The sequence below is a fragment of the Parambassis ranga genome, chromosome 17, assembly GCF_900634625.1.
Source record: "Parambassis ranga chromosome 17, fParRan2.1, whole genome shotgun sequence".
Lineage (NCBI taxonomy): Eukaryota > Metazoa > Chordata > Actinopteri > Ambassidae > Parambassis > Parambassis ranga.
Window position 1 is genome coordinate 12,269,492 of NC_041037.1, and position 20,454 is coordinate 12,289,945.

Genomic DNA, 20,454 nt, shown 5'->3' on the forward strand with positions numbered 1-20,454 from the left:
TTCATAAGAGAATAACCTCACCGCTGAACTCCATGTTTTCCTGGTTACCACAGCGCTGCAATACCGTTACTATAGTAACGGACCTAACAAAGCCAGTGGTTTACTTCGAGCGATCGTAAAACGCCGCAAAGAGAACCGTCAGTGCTGCTCGAAGCTCGAGGAGGTAACGTCAGTGTCATCCCACAAAGTCCAGCTCATGCTGAAGCCTTACTGCTTTGTCACATGGCCCCAGGTGATGTTAGGTTGATGTTAAATCAACTTAGAAAAGTTGGGAGGAAGCTGCTGTTTACTTTCAGTTACAGTAGACGGTCTTATTTGTCTGATGACATGTTGTTGCCTTTTCTGCTCCCTCCCCACACACAATGGACATGAGGAGATTCCTAACAAAGACACGGAGAGTTAGAGTTGTTTTCAGCATTAACCCATATTGTAATAAGGCCAGGTTAGCCCCTATTCTTATCAGCAAGAATAAAATACATGTGATGGACCGTCAGGACACAGTGGGGCATTATATGAACAGGGAAACACTGATGCAGCAGATGAGGCAGGGCATCATTATAAACACATCCACAAGGTTTGTTGTGAAGTCTTTATCTTTATTTATAAGCAAATAAAGATAAAGACTTTTTGTAAGTTAGTATTTTTAGTGTTTCAGTATTATCTGCATTAAGCAGTTTGGTTCATTTTTCTATGGGATTTGCCAGTTTGTTGTCTCTGTAAATGAGAGAAGGCCTCAGATATGGAGGCTGTTAGTGTAGTAGCACCAGTATGTTTGACAAAACTGTTTCACTTGGAATTAGTTTCTGTTTGTCACCGAGTTTTTGTTGAATCTGTCTCTGAAATAGTCATTAAATGTTTACTTCTGTAGGTAAAATAGTTTAACAACCTGTTAAAATCCACAGGAAATCGCAACTACTTCATATTATTATATTATATTTCATAATATACTGATGTACTTTTTTTCACCACCCACCCACAGAAGGTGTCCCACCCACATTTTTAATGCTTCCTACGCCACTGTGTTAACACCTGCCTTCACTAAACATGCACTTGAAATAGGCTTGTGAAAGACTAAGGAACAAAATACATTTTTATTTGTTACATTTGTGTTATTAGTTTGATTGCTGCTAGGTTTTTCTTTCTTTATTCTTCTGTAAGTTTTTTGGCGCTGTGTATCTTCAGCGTACATTGACCGATTTCAGCCATTCAACTATCAAAATGTTCATCTCACAGAGGACATTCCGGGTTAACTTCATGTTTTTTTTTTTTTCAAAAAATTATACTTTTTCCAAATATTAAGCAATTTTGGCGTCCTCTGCCAAATGTATCTCCTCCTACAAATTTCAAGCTACAGACTCCATTTTAGTCTTAAAACGCTCATTAGATGCTGCTCTATCAAACTTTTGAAAAAGAAAAGAATTTTCTAATTCCGGATCGTTTCCGCGCGCCAGGCTCTCAAACTTGGAGTGGTTTTTGAGGTCTCCTCTGAGTTTAACATGGCAAGCAGGGCTGTTATCATAGTGACAGCCTGACACACAAGAAGCATACAAAGCAGCCATATTTGTAGTCTTTATCACATTTTAAGCATCGTATCTGTCATATTGATCACCCTTCAGCTGTATACTACTTTTCCGCATTGAAATCACACAGCCTGAGCTTCTTATAGTCTTAAGGTATTATTCCAGCCTCAGACCTTTCATATGGTATATTCACAGGCTATTCTTTAAGGTCTGTTCTTGTCTTCAGCTGTGTCTCTTTCATATCTTCATGATAGTTGATGTCTAATGTTTATGTTTGACCTGCGCAGTAAAGCGCCCCCACCCCGCCCCCTGGTTCTGGCCGCTGTTTGGCTTCTCTCGGCGGAGGGTGGCTGTTCAAACAGCCCGGAGAACTCGTGGAGTCGTTTGGGAGCCGCTGTGGGGAAAGGTACGACCAATAACTCTCAACACACCGTGAAAACAGGACGACTTTAATACTTTAAAGTCGTCCTGTTTTCACGGTTTGATTAGAGAACTACAAAAAAAGAAAGAACTAAAGAGCCTCAGTGGATAATTCACAGATAATTCAGTAGCCAACTCAAACAGATAGCAGCTAAAAGCAGGCTAATGATGCAGCAGGTGGATCTATCGTCTTCTGCTGTAAACAATGTAAACACCTAAACGCGCTAATGTGTTCAGTGTGTGCTATGATATATGAGGGTTAGTTAGCTGTCACGGCTTGTGTGTGTGTTGAACTAGAGTATTTATCCATTCAAGTTCAGGAGTTATTTCATCACAGTCTAGGTATTTCATTAATGTCAAACATCCGCGGTGAAGCTGGTTTAAGGCGAATATTTGACATTCAACTTGTCCTGTGTGCAAAAGCTTCCCCACCATGTGACAAAGGGACTCCAAACTTCACCTTAAACGTGCTGCTAGAAGAGACGGAAGCACACACACCTTTAATTATGGGTTTGAAAGGCTCCTTCCATTTGTTTATGCTTTTTTATAAACTTAAAAATCAAGCTCTCTTCCATAGCTTCCACATCAGGTGACTGAGTGATTCCAAACCTCGCCTAAAATGTGACAACTCTGAGAAGAGACACACCCCTATCATTATTAGCTTCCTCAATAGTTTCACGCCACAGGACCTGAAATGTGTGGCATACTCAAAGCAACAAGCACACCGTGTTCCTTTGGTTTTGACAGCTCAGTGTGTGTGTGTGTATAATTCCAAACGCTTCTGCGCCGTGGGACTACAAAGTGACTACAAACTTAAGTAGTTTGTAGTAGTCGGATACAAATATATAGAAACAATCCACATCCATTTTCTTACTGTTTGGGCTCTTCCTCCATTTTATGTGAAATGTTCGTTGTAACAAAATACGATTATTTAATAGCTTCTATACTGTGTGACAGTGTGACTCATGAAATATAGAGGAGGAGGCAAAGAGGAACGTTTGTTAGGCTTGACAGAAGGACAACTGGACTTGTAGAGTTTCTAGAAGATGTTTCGCTGCTTTTGCAGCTTCACCAGTCGTTTTGTGGGAAATACAGTTTTATTGTTTATTCTGACTGTCTGTGGAAGTTCAGGAAGACCATGGTGAATAGGTGTGTTTTTGCATTCACCGGTTTCCCTTCAGTCTCTTCTTGCCTCTTCTCTATTTTGACAGAGATTCAGAAAAGGCCGGAGTTGCACATCTTTTAAAATATGTTCACATACATCTTTGCATCAGCCCTGAATACACTGCGTGGTTCTGTTTCTTTCTATCAATCTTGTTTATCCAAATCAACAGGGTTCCCGCTAAAGTTACAGACACAAAAAAGGAAAGTTCAGGCTTGAAGCTATTTGATTATGAAAAATCTCCTTTTGCCATCACAATGGAGAAGGAATAAGTACTGTTCTCATACATTATTTTAAGTCATTAGAAGTCTCACTCTTGTGTGCCTGCAACAAGTAAGCAGGAAGGCTTCCTTCCTGTGTGAGTAAGGGGGCATACATTCTTTCTCATTTCAGTCAAAAAAAAAACATGATGCGTCAGTCATGTCCTGCAGAGCACATGACTGACGCATCACTGAATTTTTTTGTACACTTGTCTTTTTTTCACACTTTGATATGTCTGTGACCTCATGACAAATAGGTTTTTCTAATCAGGTCACAGTATATTTTTAGAGATCTAGCTACTGTACTACTGGCCATTTGGGAAGATGTCAGGTAATATTCTGCACAGGCTGTTTGATGGATTGGAGGCTGCATATTTGTGCGTTTTATTTGTAATATGTCTTTCAACCAAGAAGTAACAAAGCATTTTGAATGTTATGTGGTACTGTCTTAGGTAAAAACTATTCAATGAGAAAGGAATACTTCAAAACCCAGAATTCCCTGAAATATTCCCCCATAATAAGCCCAAAAAGACATAGAGGGAGTCATGGTTCAAACACGAGACAGAGGCCATGCCTTGCTGTCATTATGACACCAGCACCCCCCCCCCCTCCCCTCCCCACTCTACTTCCTCCTACACAGTGGGAGGGTGGGAGGGAAGAGAGCAGAGTCAAGGCAACCAGCTCATTTACAAGCGACTTACACTCTACACACAGTCAGGCCAGTGTGGAGATAGAAAGGAAATCCTCTTCAGCACACCTTCATGGATATCCTCAAACAGAGACTGTTTTATTGAACATGGATATCTGCTTCTGATAAATGTGTTATCTTCTATCATCCCAAGGAAAAGTGAAGCAGAGTTCTGTGCAGCTGAGAAGACTCAAGCGAGGGAGAGGAGACAGTTCCTGCCGCCGTGTTGGATTCACATGCAGATACTTTCTTTTGCTGGTGAGTGTTGGAATGATCATTCGATGGATTGTGTGATTTTTTTTCACCTCTTCCCTCTCTCCCACCCTGCCTCACTGTATGTCAAGTCTATTTATACAAATGGTGACTTTGAAAATATGTTTGTGCGCCGGTTTACTTTTACAGTGCTTGTTGTAAGTGCAGCTCAGCTGGACGATTGACGATCTACTTATGCTGCTGGGAAGTTATATCTTTAGTCTAAAAGAACAACGGTAGCCAGAAGAATACCATAGAATAATTGATGTTAAATTATTAAAAGCATAAGTTACAATAATTAGGTTACAGGTACATTTGGATTTAAGTTACCGTAGTGTTTGAGTGTTTGCTGTGCTGTTTGTTAATTATTGGGGTGTATAAGGTGTATATTGTTATATGTTAAGCCGATTACTGGGTATGATTCAGTTGCATTTTTAACCTTAACAAAATGAGATTATTTATATGATTTTATGTTATATATTTACTTTTTATTTATAACCAATTTAACAAAAGGCTTGATTTATTAGATTTATCTCTAGATAATAGATAGATACTTTATTAATCCCTTAGGGAAATTATTTATATTCATAAGAGTTAGGCTATGAGAGTTAAAAACGAAGAAGACAATAGAATACAAAGCTTTTATTGATAAATGTATAAAAATTAGCGATAGCCTTTCCGCCCTCTCCTGACCTGATGTGTCGGTTTTACCAGCATAGTCTGGCATACTCTGTTACAGCTTTGGCAACAAGCAAAATCCAGCCCTCTGCCTTGTAGCATGTCAGTAGCTTGGACTTTGTATTGGCCATCTTAAACTTTATTTTTGAACCACAGCTATTGACCCTCCATGCTGTATAAGAACCAAAAGTTGAGACAAGAGATTTCATATATTTATTGAAAGCCAGAGTCTTCAATAAAAGGCTTTGTCAAATGGCAGATTACAGCAGTACGGTCACGGAGTATTCGACACGTGTTTTGTGTCAGGTAGGCGGTAAAATAAAGGTCGCGTGTAAGTAAGTGTCTCTGTAGCTGGTGTGAAGCAGAGGTGAAACTGAGTTTCTCATTATCAGAGGGAAAAGAGAGCCATTCTGAGCCAGTGACCCCATTAGGTACAGGCCATCCAGTGATGTTTAAAAAGCTCTCGGAGCGCTGTGGGAGTCCCAGGCCCCGGGCCCATCATGATCCCCCCTTGGTTTTAGCCCAGGCCCTGACGGAAGCAGGCTATTCTCGTCCCACATTGTGCTGCCACGCTATTCTGACATCGTCCATTGTGTCCGAATGCGTTCCATGACTCTCAGCGATTTCAGTGGATCTGAACCTTAAACCCCTCCATTATGCACGAGCTTGTGTTGCAGCATTTGCTGTGTTAGCTTTTGCTTTCATCGCAGCCATCCCCACGTCCCCACCCCGCTCGCTATCGTTTGACTTTTTAGATAACATTTCAGTTTTTGCACAGAAAACTAAACACAGGTTCAGATGAATCACTTCCAGTGTGTTTCACGTCTGCTAAAAAAGCCTGTACTGTACTGTGCTTGTGTCATGTACTTTACTGTCAAAAAGTCATGAATAGGTACTGTTGCAAATACTGAGCAGCAGCTCACAGCAGTAAACCTCTGTCTTCACAGAACTATGAGCATGGGTGAAAGATGAGTCTCCAGCTGCTGGTGTGTGATTCTGCTGCGATGGAGGATGATTCCTATCAGGCCCAGTGACTCCCACCACTGCCTCTGCCAACTGCTGAATGTGGAAAGCCTAGGATGGAAGACCCAGCAAGTGCTGCTGTGAGGCACTGGAACAATTCTCTCAACCTCTGTTATCTCGTCCGCTTTGACACAAGCAGCTCCTTCTCCGCCATCTCCAACCAGACAGAGACCACAGCCACTGGGTGACCAGATTCCAGGATGTTTTTGAATTTCCGCCGCATGCGAAAATGCAAGTGGCTGCAGCTGATGACCACCTGCTTGGTGCTGTCAGTAGTCATGGTCTGCTGGGAGCAGATGGAAAACAGTGTTTTCAGTCACGTCAAGTCCTACTCTTACCGCTACCTGGTCAACGGCTTCACCTATATTAACAAAAGCCTCACCATCCCACGGGAACAGGCCAGAACCTTCAGCAACTTTGACTACCTGCTGGACCACCCTGATAAATGTGTCAACAAGGATGTCCTCCTCCTCCTCTTTGTCAAAACATCCCCAGAGAATATTGAGAGGCGAAATGCTATCAGGTCCACCTGGGGTAATGAGACCTACATTCAAAAGTCTCTTGGAGTGACTGTCAGGGTGATGTTTGTCTTGGGAGCAATTCAGACCAAGAAGGAGGAGCCTTTGTGGAGCAAAAGGAGAGGCCAGAAGAAGCTGGTCCAGGAGGATAGTCTCCATGGTGATTTGGTCCAACAAGACTTTTTAGACTCCTTCCACAACCTGACTCTGAAGCTTATCCTGCAGTTCCACTGGAAGCACCATCACTGTGCACACGCCCGCTTTCTCATGACTGCTGATGATGACATCTTTGTCCACATGCCCAACCTAGTGAGCTACCTGCAGGATGTGAGCAGCAGAGGTGTCACAGACTTCTGGATAGGTCGAGTGCACAGAGGGGCACCACCCATTCGCAACAAGGACAGCAAATACTATGTTTCCTATGAGATGTACCAATGGTTGTCTTACCCTGACTACACAGCTGGGGCCGGATATGTGGTCTCCAGGGACGTTGCGGACAAAGTCTACCACGCCACGCTGACCCTAAATGCCTCTCTTTACATAGATGACGTGTTCATGGGCATCTGCGCCAACGCCGTCGGCGTGTCACCACAGGAGCATGTCTATTTCTCAGGGGAGAACAAGGCACCTTACCACCCATGCATCTTTGACCGGATGATGACCTCACACGGCCATGTGGAGGACATTTACGACCTGTGGAAGGCAGCAACACACCCACGGGTGAAACAGAGGACCTCTGGCCTCACAGGGAGGCTGTACTGCGCAGCTGTGAAAATGGCTCTTCTTTGTAATCCCTATCATTTTACAACCTACCCCTGCAAAGCAGCCTTTTTGTAGTATTGTTTAGGTTTGTGTGTGTCAGCGTGTAACACAGGGAGCATAACATAGCCAAGTGTGGATCATTGCTGCGATTACCTCAGTCCTTTTGGTTGGACATCCATGTCAAAGCACTGTGTTCCGTGTTGTAAGCAAGCGGAGAGACCAGACATCACTGTCAGCATTAGATTTAGTGTTTTATTCATATTCAACTGTAACACTGGCTTTGCATTGACAGTAAAGTGTAAAAAGTTTCTGATAGGGTGCTGTTTATATGTTATTCCACCTCAGACCAAGTCAAATGTCATTCTAGTTGTCAAAGTCAGTGCTTCCACCATGTCTTGGATTTTGCCCCCTTTTTGCTATTGTAATTCACAGAAGGCTTTCTAGACTGTGTGCCACTCAAATAAAACAGCATTAACATTTTTTAACTCTGGCATTGGCCCATGTTTTTACCATAGGTAAAATATAAACATACACTCAACCTGAAAAGATCTGTACCAAGTCTGTGCCACTAAAAAACTCAGATTTATAATGACATAAAATGTGCACTCCGTTAGTGAAGAGCTGGGTTCTTTGTATAAGAGTCTGTTGGAGAGCTCAGGAAATGACTACAAAAATGCAGAAACTGTCACTAGATTGCACCACAAGTGTTAAACATCACTTCACTTTTTTTCCCAGTTACTTCCCGTATGGAAATGTTGGGCTCACCACTGTGCTGTGTTTGCATGGGTTTGTATACACCCCTGTGTGTATACTACCACTGCATGTCTGTGTATACATTTATGCAGGTTTCTTTATAAAAACCTGCAGCTATGCATTTTGCATATTTTGACTAGTCCACAAGGTTTTCTGTAACCTGGTGTGACACAACAATGTAATGTCATTAAGGCCTTTTTTTTACATGATTTCTGTCTTTATTTCAGATTTAAATTTGATTTAATAGCCTTGATTTGCAGAGCCCTCCAAATCTCCAATCTCACAGCGACCAGCTACCAATTCTCACTTTTAGTTGCAAATCAAAATGGCACAGACCACTAAACCACATTTTTGCGGTTCTAACTGATGTTTTCACATTGACAACATTCGGTTTAACAGGAAACAAAACCACAATGTGGAGAGTGCATGTATGTGGAGCAATGCAATGCAGCCATTTTTGTTGTAACTGACTGACTATCCAGTGACTATCCACACCAAACCCTCTCAGTGTTCCACTCTGTCTCTCCATAGCAACAGTTTGCAGAGGAACTGTGCAAGCTACACAGGCCTCATTAGAGTGGAAGCGCTGGCATTTTGCATAAAAGCACTCCACTCCATTCACATCTCATTATCAGTGAGGGAACAGACTTCTGCCCAAGTGTGTGTTGGTATAGTGTTCACTATGATTTCCTTTTCAGATATTTTCCAACTGACATGTGATACCTGGAGCTAAATATACTCATAACATTGGCCAGAAAGTCATCAGCTGCTTCGCAGTGTCTGATCCACAGAGACATCTGCCACGCAGCTAATAACTGAGGCTGGTTCTGTGTCACTGTCAACAGACACAAAGCTTCACAGATCCTTCTTTCAACCTATTCAAATCAAGCTGATGGAAATTTCTTTTAGCTCAGAGTTACCAAACAAGATACAATCACAATTTTCCTATGTCCATTCTTTTTCAGAATCTGAATTGGATAAAGAAATACTGTATTAAGCCCAGGGGGAAATTGACAATAGAAAATCTTTAGTACAAAGTAAACACCTTGGTGTTGAAGGTCATGTTGAAAATGTCGGCCTCTTCTCGCTTCACCTCGTCCCACCCAGGAACCCTATAAACATGTATATATGGCACCTCATTCTGAAATGTGATTTAGCCTGGATTAGCTGTTCTCCAAACAGCTGCACTGTTTCCGAGGTAACGGGGAACAGGATTTAGGACGAGTGTAAAAACAACCAGCTGCCTACATCTGTTTTTTAAACTGCAATAAGTGATGTATTTGAAATCCATTAAAAAATATTCTAAATCTAATAATATCATGAACAATATGTGAGCTGTCTAGTTTAACTCTGGGATTTAACTGGTTAACTTTAGTCAATTCCCAAGAGAAAGCTTTGCAGATGCATTGTGGAGTAGACATACTAAACATAGTTGGAGGCTGAGCTGTCACTGCACTGGCTAGGAAGTGCAAAAATACTTTACAGAGGCTGGATGGCTTCTAATGTTAAACATCAGCCATACTTAAAGGCTCATTTATCGCTTTTCTTTTAGGTTTCCAGTCAGTTTTTAAAAAAATCGCTCAGTCCAAATTAAAAATATTTGAAATTTGGATTTTTTTTTCTTTTATTGTGAAGTAAAGAGAACATAACATTAAGATTCATTTGTAGTGAATGTAAAAGCAGCAAAGTAATCCTAATATTACACCTCACAAATGTGGACTTCCATCTGTTTTCTAAGGTCAGACAGGTCATACATAAATTTGTCCAACATGGGATAATAAAATAAAATGCTAGAAGGAAAACAGAAGCTGTGGATACTATTGTTTCAGTCTGCAGCTTGTCAGTTTAAACATGAAGCTACAGCTAACGGCTAATCGGTTAAGAATGAAAACTTGTTTACTTACACTGGATGTTTTTATTTGTATAAAACAATGCAAATATTATACAGGATGGTTCTTTTAGTTTAAGTTATGTGTTATATTGATTATTCAGTATACAGTATTGGTTATCTCTAACTCTATTGAAACAAACACTTGGCACATCAAAGCCCCAGCATCCATAATGCAGCACCGGCTGGTGTAAAACCTCAAATAAATGACGTGTCAATACTGTCAATGGTGTCCTTGCCACCCTTTCACCACATTCTGTCTAAACAAAGCTACCAAAGCAGGAATTCATTTCAAATTATTTATACATTTGTATTTGCCATGTTTGCATTAAATAAGCAACTTTAACATTGTAGGAGAGTTCATTTTCAGAAGCTAAATATTAAAATGTGTAATTTTTCCTTTTACAATATTTATTACCTACACAGCGTTGCTCAAAGATTAATATATATTCCCATACGGAATATTTTTTAAATTAAAATGGTGCCAGCAGACAGATCACCTAAAAAAAAAAAAAAAAGTTTCTCTGCATTGCACCCAACTCTTTGTCAGTCTGATATTTGAATTTGGACACGCCTCGTTTTACTCAAGCATTGCCTTTACTGTTAAACTGCCAATAGGGGGAGCTGTGATGCCAGTTTTCTCTCCACTGCACTCGTCAGTTGTCAGCTTCTCAAAACAATTCTCACACTTCTACCCATTTCTCAGAAGCAAGTTTACGTCAGTATCCTGCAAAAAGCACATCTGTAAAGACCAGCAGTACACAGACCCACCAAGGTTACATACAGCAATTTCTGTTTATTAAGACATTCATACAATTCTGGGGGAGGAACTCTGAAAAGTATTCAAGAGGGGGGAAACGGCAATATAATCTGGAAAGGGCAAAATATGGCCAACAAGTGAGAAATGGATATATATAGCAAGTGGGATAAAAAAATATGGTACATTTAAATTAAAACACATTCACAAAAGATAACAAAAGCAAGTGTATTACAGTATAACATGACAAGTGCCTCTAATAGGCAGAGCCCCACAACACATCGCACATATGTTAGCATAACATAGTTTGCAGACTTTATACAGCACTTATACCTTTTAGTCCACAAGTAAGTTACTAAATGGTGGAGAACATCGAATACACGCATTTTAATTGAACATGGAAAGAAATACCTGATAAGGACCTTCATGTTTACAGACCCCATGGTTTTGTAGCTCCAACCAGCCAGCTGTCGAGGTTAGAACCTACAACTGTCCAAGAGGGACCACCATAGAAGTCACCTCGCTTTTAACATATCAAAATTCTGATCCAAAGTTTAGCATTGAGAAGTTTTCCCCCTCGTATAATATAAGCACAATGCAAGTGGACGATCGCTATCACTGCGTTAAAAAAGGAACACCTCAGGACTCAAATCAGATCGGCCACATTCATAGGCATTTCCTCCACAGTTGTATTGTAAAACGTCTCGATGTCCCGAAGGATCCTCTTGTCCTCCTCAGTGACAAAGTTGATAGCAACTCCTTTTCTGCCAAAACGGCCACCACGGCCAATTCTGTAAACGGCAGCCATGTTAGACTCCCTCAGGCAACAGAGGGGCACTTTTTGGATATATTGTAATTCAACTTACCTATGAATGTAGTTCTCGCGATTTGTTGGAAGGTCATAGTTAATGACCAGGGAAACCTGCTGCACATCAATCCCACGAGCCTGGGGGCAGAAAAGGCATTTTAATCACCTTTCAACTATATTGTACATATAATGATGCATTAGTGACAGCTCCTAAGTTACAAGAACAAGCCCTCATCTCCCAAAAGTTCACTACTTGTCGTTTCAGGTTAAAAAAAAATTCTGGATTTAACTTTAACCTTTTACAGTACTTCATACTAACCAGAAGATCAGTAGTGATCAGCACCCTGCTCGAGCCAGACCGAAACTCTCTCATAATCACATCACGCTCCTTCTGGTCCATATCACCATGCTGTTGACAGAATCAGTAGTTAGGGACAGATGCAGCTTCAGTCACATCAGGCCAAAATTCTAATAAGTCGAGCTGGCAAGGGCCTCATCATACCAGAGCAGAGACAGTGAAATCCCTAGCATGCATCTTTTCAGTCAGCCAGTCGACTTTTCTCCTAGTGTTGAGGAAGATGACAGCCTGGGTGATGGTCAGAGTTTCATACAGATCACACAGTGTGTCCAGTTTCCACTCCTGAAGACAACCAGGAAAGAACAGGTCAAGTGAAGCAACGTCAAACATCAATCTCACTGCTTAACCTTCTGTCAAATCACTTTAAAAAAAGGCTACTACTTTGTAACACAGGATCTTGAGGCATAGGAAACTGGACATTAAGAAAGAGGTCCCTCCAAGCCTCATTTCCAATGCTGTGTCTTTAATCTCCTTCCCTGGTGTACCCATGCTTACACAGCCACATGAGCTAAACCTGCGAGGCTTGGCTCCTGCAGTTTTAGCAGGGTGCTTTAGAGAGAAGGGTAATCTGACATCACCTTCACAGAACTGTAAGCTTGCGCAGGTTCAAAAGAAAACCAACCTCCCGCTCCACATTTATGTAGAACTGCTTGATACCCTCAAGAGTAAGCTCTTCCTTTTTCACCAAGATGCGAACGGGTTCTCGCATGAACTTCTTGGTTACCTCCAACACATCTGCTGGCATGGTGGCTGAGAGCAGGACCACCTACAGAAAGAGCATTACATGTCAATAACAGAAACAACCCAAAAACAAGCCAGTATCAAATTTCCTTACTGGGATAATAAAAGTCACATTTAAGTATAGCACTTCACCTTGAGACAATGGCCAATGAACATTAAGAAAGAGGTTCAACCACATCTCATTTTCAGTGTAGTGCACATTAATCTCCTTCCGCGCATTACTCTACTAGCATTATTGCATGAAACAGAAAAACCGGATCACACAATTATAGCAGACTTCTGTTAATGCAGAAGGGTAATGTTACAGCCTATATCCTAAAGATGCTTACTTGAATGTTTGTGCTCAGTTTCTGGAAGATCTCATAGATCTGATCCTTGAAACCTCGACTCAACATCTCATCGGCTTCATCCAGAACAAACATCTTGATCCATTTTGGGGCTGCAGAGATTCATTGTCAACAGTCAAAACACTAACGCATCATATGTAACTCACAGCGGAAGCAGACTGTTGAGACTTACATAGATGCCTCCTGTTGAGCATATCGTACACACGACCAGGTGTGCCCACCACTATGTGAGGAGCCTCAGCCTGGAGCTTCTGTATTTCGCTACGGAGATTGGTCCCTCCGATGCAAGCATGGCAGGTTGCTCCCATGTAGTCACCCAGAGCCAAAATAACCTTCTGGATCTGATTAGAGAATATACATTGGTTTAGGACAAGCTGCACACGGCAAGGAAGATCATATAAATTCAAGAGTACGGAATAACTGTTCAGTGATCAGTGACGTTAAAAGGAAGTCTCCATTTCTAGAGTCAGTCCCGAAAGATGGTATGCCATCATTTCACCCAGTTTTCCCACACAAATGTATCAACAAATTCAATGAAGCCAGATCACCTTTTAGACCAGTGCAGCCATGGACAGAGACTGCACCAATCGTAATAGGATGGTCTTTAAAATTGAGAATTTTAGAAAGTTTTTGAAAAGATGGTACCTTAGTGTTTGAATCAGTGTCCACAGTATGCTGCCTAGGTCTGAGACACTGCTGAGGTTATTGTGACCTCAGGAACAGCATACCTGCTGAGCCAGCTCTCTAGTAGGAGCCAGAACCAGAGCCTGAGTCTCCTTCTGCTCAATATCCAGCTGCTGCAAGATAGAGATGGCAAAAGTGGCCGTCTTGCCAGTGCCTGACTGGGCCTGGGCAATGACATCATAGCCTGATGGCAGAGGGAGAGGGATCAGTATATAAAGATTCTAAAGAAAAAAAAACTCAGTCATAACAGTATGTGTGCAGAGTCGAGAAAGTGCCTCGACAATTGACAATGCATTTGTAAACTAGTAATAAGAGGAAAACGTAATATTGAGTGATCAGTGTGAAAAATTATCCCCATTTTTGGGTAAGTCCCGAAAGATGGTAAGCATCATTTCACTCAAAAATGAACAATCCAATCATACATTTAGTTTGTATACCTTTAATGCACGGGATGATAGCCCTCTGTTGAATGGCAGACGGCTTTTCAAAACCATAGGCATATATTCCCCTGAGAAGAGTCTCCTTCAGGTTCATATCATCAAAGTTATCTGTAATCTCATTCCAGTTGCTCTGAAATTTAGAAACAACAAGTCAGTACAAGAATAATATGTACCATGTATTTTCAGCTGTGTTGAAATGACTTGGATTTACCTCGATGACACCATCAGGTTCCATTCCTTCTGGCCCCGCATGGTCTCTATCTCTTGAGCTGCAAGAAGCAAAAGGTCTTAATTGTCCACTTGTGATTAACTCTGACTTAATATTTAAAAAGAATGTTCTGCGGATAAGACTTTAAACACAGATGACTACAACAAGCATCATCGTCATTCATACCACGTGTAGCATCATGTGAGTGCTGCGAGTTTCTCTACTGTCACTTCCAAAAGAAAGAGGCCTGTATTTCGCACCGTTATGAATTAATACGTTTTAGCTGCTGTCCGTGTATGAAGGGGGTCTAAAGTGGTCCGGGTTACGCCCAGAATATCTCGTTTCCCAGTCCGGCACTTCACTGGGTGCACGTGTCAAATTCCACGAGCTGGGCTCAACTAACTGCCACTCAGAAAACTGGCGCTTATGTAACCACCAACATGTTTCAGACCGGCTCACACGCCCACTGTCGTTCACATCAACCCGAGTAAAACTCGCACATGTACACGTTCGATCTATTTCAACATGGAGCTGCGCTTCAAACACTGTTAGCCAATATGTCGGACAGTCGGGCCTCTGCTTGCAACGGTGGCTTCTCCTGACAACTAGGCCGAGCTGTAGCCCAGCCTGCTGGATCCTCTGACTTGTCATGACAATAAAAACATAATTTTACAAATACAGCCAGATGCCGTTAAGTTTTACTTCAGCTGTAACAAAAACAGCAGGCGCCACAACGCTCCAATGGCAATTTAGAACGGCGGTGTAGCTAGGCAGCTAACATCTCCAAGCTAACGGCAAGGACCCGACAGTTGTTGAGGCCTAGCTAGCTTTATAATTATTAATTTGACATAATACTTAACACAGACCAGCGTCAAACGCTTAAGTACGGACAAATAAAGAGTATTGTGTACATAAATGTTGCAAATATTCAATTTTACCTGTTGTAATCAGCAGAATCGCTAGACATGATCCGAGCACAACTTCAGCATGCGACTGAAAAGATCGCTGATGGCGATGCCAAGCGCTTTTATGCAGCCGGACTATTTTCACTGATGAACTTAATGCTCAATATCGTTCACAGTAATGCCGCATTTAATTTATACAATATTTCGATAAACTGTATTAAATCTACAGTTTGCTATAAAAATTTGGATGTTTAAAGTGTCTATAAATAAAACGAAAATTTGTCCAAGACTATATTCCTCGGCGGAAGGATATTGCAGTAAAAGCTGGTGCATGGGCTGCTACAGCGTCTCTGACAGGTCAAAACTCGGCCTGACAAGGTTGTGCATTTTTGGGAACGGATCAATGCCTGGAGTTTGAGAAATAAGTCATGTGTGAATATTAGCCGAGGAAAAAGAAAGAAAGAAAATGAAAGCTGCAAGCAAGTGCCCTCGCACTCTCCTCTCCTATGCTGTCCTCTCCTCTCATTTCCCGAGATTTACAGCAAACACATGTTTATGAGACAAAGTTTCTGTTGCCAGTAGGTGGCGCTATGACCGTATCAACTTATTAGGATATATATCTGTTCAGACTCGGGTCCATAGCAGTACTGTAAGAGTTTGTCCACATTGCATGAAGTATGTTGGTGGTACTGCAGAAAATACAGCGAGTTTCTTTTGTAATGGCGAATGGTCCAAGTTTAAGGCCACGCCCCCGCCACATTTGAACACTTTTGAAAGAGTTTTGGAATGCTTCTATTCCTTATGGTGTCCTGAGTGGACACAGTGAATTTCAGCTCAATTGGATAAAGTATGCGAGGCGTGAAAAGTTTTGTATGAGGGTCACAAATTGCCAAAAATAACCAAATAATTCAAAATGGCGGACTCCCTGTTGGGTTTGTCCAAGAGACTTTTCTTGGGGTGATATGTGTTCCAATTTTCATGATCCTACTCAAAACAGGCCAGGGGGGCAGGCAGAAAAACCTATGAAAACACATTTTGTGTAGCCAGCAGGTGGCGCTCTGTCAAAACCTCAAATAAAACCTCAATATTGTTATAGTATTGTATAGTTGTAAATGTATCTCCTCCTACAGACTTCAAGCTACAGACTCCATTTTAGTCTTAAAACGCTCATTAGATGCTGCTCTATCAAACTTGTATTCAGAATTTTCTGAAGGAGAGGAGAAGACTACAGAGGGCATTAAAATGTTAGTTGGGGCATCTAATTATTATTATTTTGATTACTATTATTATCGGAGAGGTGGTGGTCTGGGGGTCCTCCCCCATAAAATTTTTCATTTACTGCATTATGGTGGATTTTAACAGGTTGTTAAACACCTATTTTACATACAGAAGATCTACTGCCTGTAACCCTGCCAAATAATACCATCCGTAACTTTAAGTATAGACAATAGCTTCCTCCCAGCGTTTTCTTTAAGTTGAGTCTAACATCAATTTAACGTCACCAGGACCTCTGCCGTCTCTACAGTCCCTGGGTTTACACTTGTCTGATCTCTCTATCACGCAGAGTGGAGTTCGCCCCAATACGCGCACACACAGACACACACACTGCCTCTCCCTCTCTCTTTGAATAAACGCGATGAAGTTGCACTTATCACTCACTACTGTTGGTACTCACCACGAATCTGACTGCATGAAGAAATATGTTGCTAAAGCTGGATCCATACTCCGCGAGAACTGAGAACTCCCTCCCTCCTGCAGACGTTACGCCCACAAAATGACGTCATTTTTTTCTCCTCGGATCTCGGACCGCCCGTTGTGCAGCGATCTCGAGCACAGAGTCCGGGCCATCACCGTACAGAAATGTACTTCATTGGGCTTTTAGAGTTCACAGGAAGTTAATTAAAACTTCAGACTTTGCTCCTTTCCTATCATATACTGTAGTGAGTACCCTATTTAACATTGTTCCTTCCTGTACCTGTTGACTGAATTTCAACGCCCCTTTGTGCTTTATGTCTTAAGTGCTTGAGAACATGGCTTACATACAAAATTGTGGTAATGGTGTTTGACGGTTTTCCAACTTTATAATTAATTTCCACTACATCCTCTTCCTCTATTACCGTTGTCTGGCAGTTGTATAGCCTATACTTACCTGCTCACATTCTCTACATTTTAAAACTACAAACATAGGCATGTGGCAGTGACCAATTTTATGCAGCTGTAGATTTTGTTAATGATACTAAAGTGTGCTTTTGAAAGCAGGTCTTTCATCAGTACAGGTAGAGGGTGTGAATACAGATCCCACCTACAGCACCCAGGAATGAATTATTTATTTTTTTTAAATTTTGAAATACTTTAATAATCCCAGAAGGGAAATTGCTTAAGGCTGCCAGCAAGTAGCGCCACACAGTGAGTGCACTGGAGGCAAAGTGCCTTGCCCAAGGACACACAACAATGACTAGGGAGGAGTTGGGATCCTACACCAATTGGACAACCCTGCTCTAACATATCCATCACTTATGATCTGTGTTTTGATCCAAGCAACTTACAGTTTAGCCTTTTTGTCAAATCAATTTAACAGCCATGAAAGGTACTCATACACAGTTGTAATATAACACACCACAGGCAAATGTATTGCCTTTTATTCCAGTGCAGTCCTGAGTATACAAATAGAGCTGCATGAAAACATATCTTCATTTCATACAGGGAGATTATACAAATATGTATAGTTGCTGAGGGTTTAATGTACAATGGTGTAGTAGTTGGAGAAGAGCTCCTCCCCTGCTGTAATGTCCCTGAGTGACACAAGGACCACACAGCGCAGAGGCCTCTGTATGTCCTGGCTGTAGTTAACATTAGGGAGATACTGGCGGAGCTCTATGTGAAACTTGACTGGCACATCATACTCCTGGTAGCACACGTTGGCAGGCCTCTGGTTGGAGCAGTTGTTGACATACTGACCCACAGCGAGCGGGTTTCGTGGACTGTCTGTCAGCCAGCTGGTGTCACTCATCAGGAAAGGACCTAATCTGTCCCTGCCACTGCATGACCTGACACCATCTTGGAGATGCCTTTATCATTCCATCGATCAGGAGACCATCAATGCACCTGAATACAAAGGGGTTTCTGATGGACCTGAAGGAGAATGGGCTCGTAGGGCTGATACACAGTACCAGGATACATGGCCACTGTAGTTCCTTTCGGTACAAATCCTTTGGTGACAAATACTCCCGTTTCCTGCAAGGGGTAAACTGCTAGGCCTCCGGTCAATGCAGAATCCAAGACCACTGGAGCATGGCATCTTGTCCACACACCGGGTCCCCCCCATACTGCTCTGTTTCACCTGTGATCTGTGGGACCAAAGTGAGTCTGGGCTGACCTGTGATTAGCTCCATTTATCTTGAGTAGGACCCTGAAGAGCTTCAGCAGGCTGCGTGAGACCTCCTCATCTGAGACCCAGTTTGTCTTCCGAGCGCTCCGTCACCTGCCGCAGAGTATTCTCATTTTTGGACAAGTTCAATACAACCCAAGGTACAAACCTGTGCCTGTCACGATTTCCATTTGTTCTGAACTCTTACTAGGGCAGCTCTACAACATCCAAGAGATCCGGACTCCGACAGGTCGGAAGCGGAGGAACGAGCTTGTTTTTTTTCATGTCCCCCGAATCACTTCCGGCAACATTTGTTTCAAAATAAAAAAACAGCACTTTTGTTACTATTGCTAATTTGTACACAACTTTTAACATTCAACAGGGCATCTCTCCACTTTCAAATTAAAAATATATATGATATGCTATATAATGAATAAAATGATCAAATGACCTAACACTCTGGGAAACGACAACGTCGATGTCGTCATTGTATGCTCTTATTTTGATGAGCAGTATCCTCAACCGGAAAAGCTTTCATCGTGACCAGTAAAAACTTAACAAGCATCAGCCAGCTGGATGGGAGGAAAGGGAGTCCCCGGCAAAGGACAAACATGGTGAGGACTACCTTCTTTTTTTAAAGTGTCTGCCTTGCTGTAGATATAAGTAGCGCGTTGCACTAAACTACAACTCTGTGTTAACTGCAATGGTCAGGAAACTGCTCTAGTACATTAAATTGCCTTAAATAATGAAACACAAACGTAGCTGGTTAGCATTAGCTAGCTATCTCACGGTGAGGCTAGTAATCTCGCCTAGTTTAGCTAGCCAAGCTTGCTTGTCTTATGGCCAAACCAGAATTCACCACTCTTTAGAAACTTCTCTTATATAATGTTAGCCAAGTGGCTGGCTAGTAGTGTCAGCGTTATTAATGATTAGGATATGTAGTTACTCTTCTTTCAGCACAGTGTGGACCCTGCAGTGACGATAGCATGTTAGTGCTAGTTCCTTCTTACTGCTGTGATTTGGATGTGTTTCATCTACTTTTGCTAATAACGGCCAAGGCTATTAGAATGTTCTGTAATAACTTGCAAAATACATTTCTCTCCACGTGGTCATGTAATCGCCAGTCTTAAATTTGCATGTGTTTGTCTTTGTGCAGAACAAGCTGAAGTCCTCACAGAAGGATAAAGTTCGTCAGTTTATGATTTTCACACAATCCAATGAGAAGATTGCGGTGACTTGCCTGTCGCAGAATGACTGGAAACTAGATGTTGCCACAGATAAGTTTTTCCAAAACCCAGAGCTCTACGTTTCAAATTTAAAGGGAGCTTTAGACAAGAAGAGGCTTGAACAGCTCTACAACAGATACAGAGGTAGGAAATGCATCACTACAATACTGTGTGCAAATGTTCATTTTGTAATACACTTTTAAATGTACAAGTTACATTTTACAAATGTAAAAGTTGTCCCTGAATCACTTGTCAATCAAATGACTCTTTGTGCTCTTATATGCAGATCCTCATGATGACAACAAGATAGGCATCGATGGGATCCAGCAGTTCTGTGATGACCTGGGTTTGGACCCGACCAGTATAAGTGTCCTCCTTATAGCCTGGAAGTTCAGGGCAGCAACCCAATGCGAGTTCTCAAAACAGGAGTTCATGGATGGCATGGCAGAACAGGGGTAACGATGAAGGGGGGAAACAAACTGTTCTTCCATTCTTCACCAAATTCAACCATTCAAACGTTATATACTCACAATTAAGAGGACAACCATAATTCAAATTGTTGGAAGTTGATGTAAATATGTATAAAGAGCGAGTGAGATGGATTACAATACTTTCAGTTATATTAATAATGGCATTAATGCAGGCTTGTTGGTTACTTAAGTGCCTGGACAAAAAAACCCACTAAGATC

The 20,454-nt window shown here is 41.7% G+C and overlaps 4 protein-coding genes and 4 non-coding genes across 8 annotated transcripts; 2 read left to right on the forward strand and 6 right to left on the reverse strand.

The window, feature by feature from the left end:
- The first annotated feature begins 1,818 nt into the window (after nucleotides 1–1,818).
- LOC114450379 (lactosylceramide 1,3-N-acetyl-beta-D-glucosaminyltransferase A-like) lies at nucleotides 1,819–7,768 on the forward strand. Its single transcript, XM_028428439.1, has 3 exons — nucleotides 1,819–1,926; nucleotides 4,205–4,308; nucleotides 5,928–7,768. The coding sequence occupies exon 3, from the start codon at nucleotides 6,204–6,206 to the stop codon at nucleotides 7,356–7,358; it is 1,155 nt and encodes a 384-aa protein (XP_028284240.1). The 5' UTR covers nucleotides 1,819–1,926; nucleotides 4,205–4,308; nucleotides 5,928–6,203; the 3' UTR covers nucleotides 7,359–7,768.
- Nucleotides 7,769–10,695: 2,927 nt separating this feature from the next.
- On the reverse strand, nucleotides 10,696–15,302 carry eif4a2 (eukaryotic translation initiation factor 4A2). Its single transcript, XM_028428102.1, has 11 exons — nucleotides 15,206–15,302; nucleotides 14,271–14,328; nucleotides 14,057–14,189; nucleotides 13,664–13,803; nucleotides 13,108–13,276; nucleotides 12,918–13,027; nucleotides 12,470–12,613; nucleotides 11,992–12,129; nucleotides 11,809–11,898; nucleotides 11,548–11,627; nucleotides 10,696–11,472 (listed from the first exon to the last, which is right to left on the reverse strand). The coding sequence occupies exons 1-11, from the start codon at nucleotides 15,232–15,234 to the stop codon at nucleotides 11,328–11,330; spliced, it is 1,236 nt and encodes a 411-aa protein (XP_028283903.1). The 5' UTR covers nucleotides 15,235–15,302; the 3' UTR covers nucleotides 10,696–11,327.
- LOC114450521 (small nucleolar RNA SNORA81) lies at nucleotides 12,228–12,411 on the reverse strand. The gene has a single exon (XR_003672094.1). It is a non-coding gene; the product is annotated as a small nucleolar RNA SNORA81 (small nucleolar RNA).
- On the reverse strand, nucleotides 12,705–12,884 carry LOC114450522 (small nucleolar RNA SNORA81). The gene has a single exon (XR_003672095.1). It is a non-coding gene; the product is annotated as a small nucleolar RNA SNORA81 (small nucleolar RNA).
- On the reverse strand, nucleotides 13,361–13,436 carry LOC114450523 (small nucleolar RNA SNORD2). The gene has a single exon (XR_003672096.1). It is a non-coding gene; the product is annotated as a small nucleolar RNA SNORD2 (small nucleolar RNA).
- On the reverse strand, nucleotides 13,949–14,018 carry LOC114450524 (small nucleolar RNA SNORD2). The gene has a single exon (XR_003672097.1). It is a non-coding gene; the product is annotated as a small nucleolar RNA SNORD2 (small nucleolar RNA).
- A 2,471-nt stretch (nucleotides 15,303–17,773) lies between the features above and the next one.
- On the reverse strand, nucleotides 17,774–18,815 carry setd9 (SET domain containing 9). Its single transcript, XM_028427842.1, is given in 4 exon segments — nucleotides 17,774–18,223; nucleotides 18,226–18,252; nucleotides 18,255–18,309; nucleotides 18,311–18,815. Coding segments are annotated over 4 exon segments (438 nt in total). The 5' UTR covers nucleotides 18,353–18,815; the 3' UTR covers nucleotides 17,774–17,909.
- Nucleotides 18,816–19,074: 259 nt separating this feature from the next.
- On the forward strand, nucleotides 19,075–20,441 carry LOC114450088 (DCN1-like protein 1). Its single transcript, XM_028427997.1, has 3 exons — nucleotides 19,075–19,153; nucleotides 19,696–19,909; nucleotides 20,052–20,441. The coding sequence occupies exons 1-3, from the start codon at nucleotides 19,151–19,153 to the stop codon at nucleotides 20,222–20,224; spliced, it is 390 nt and encodes a 129-aa protein (XP_028283798.1). The 5' UTR covers nucleotides 19,075–19,150; the 3' UTR covers nucleotides 20,225–20,441.
- Nucleotides 20,442–20,454: the final 13 nt, after the last annotated feature.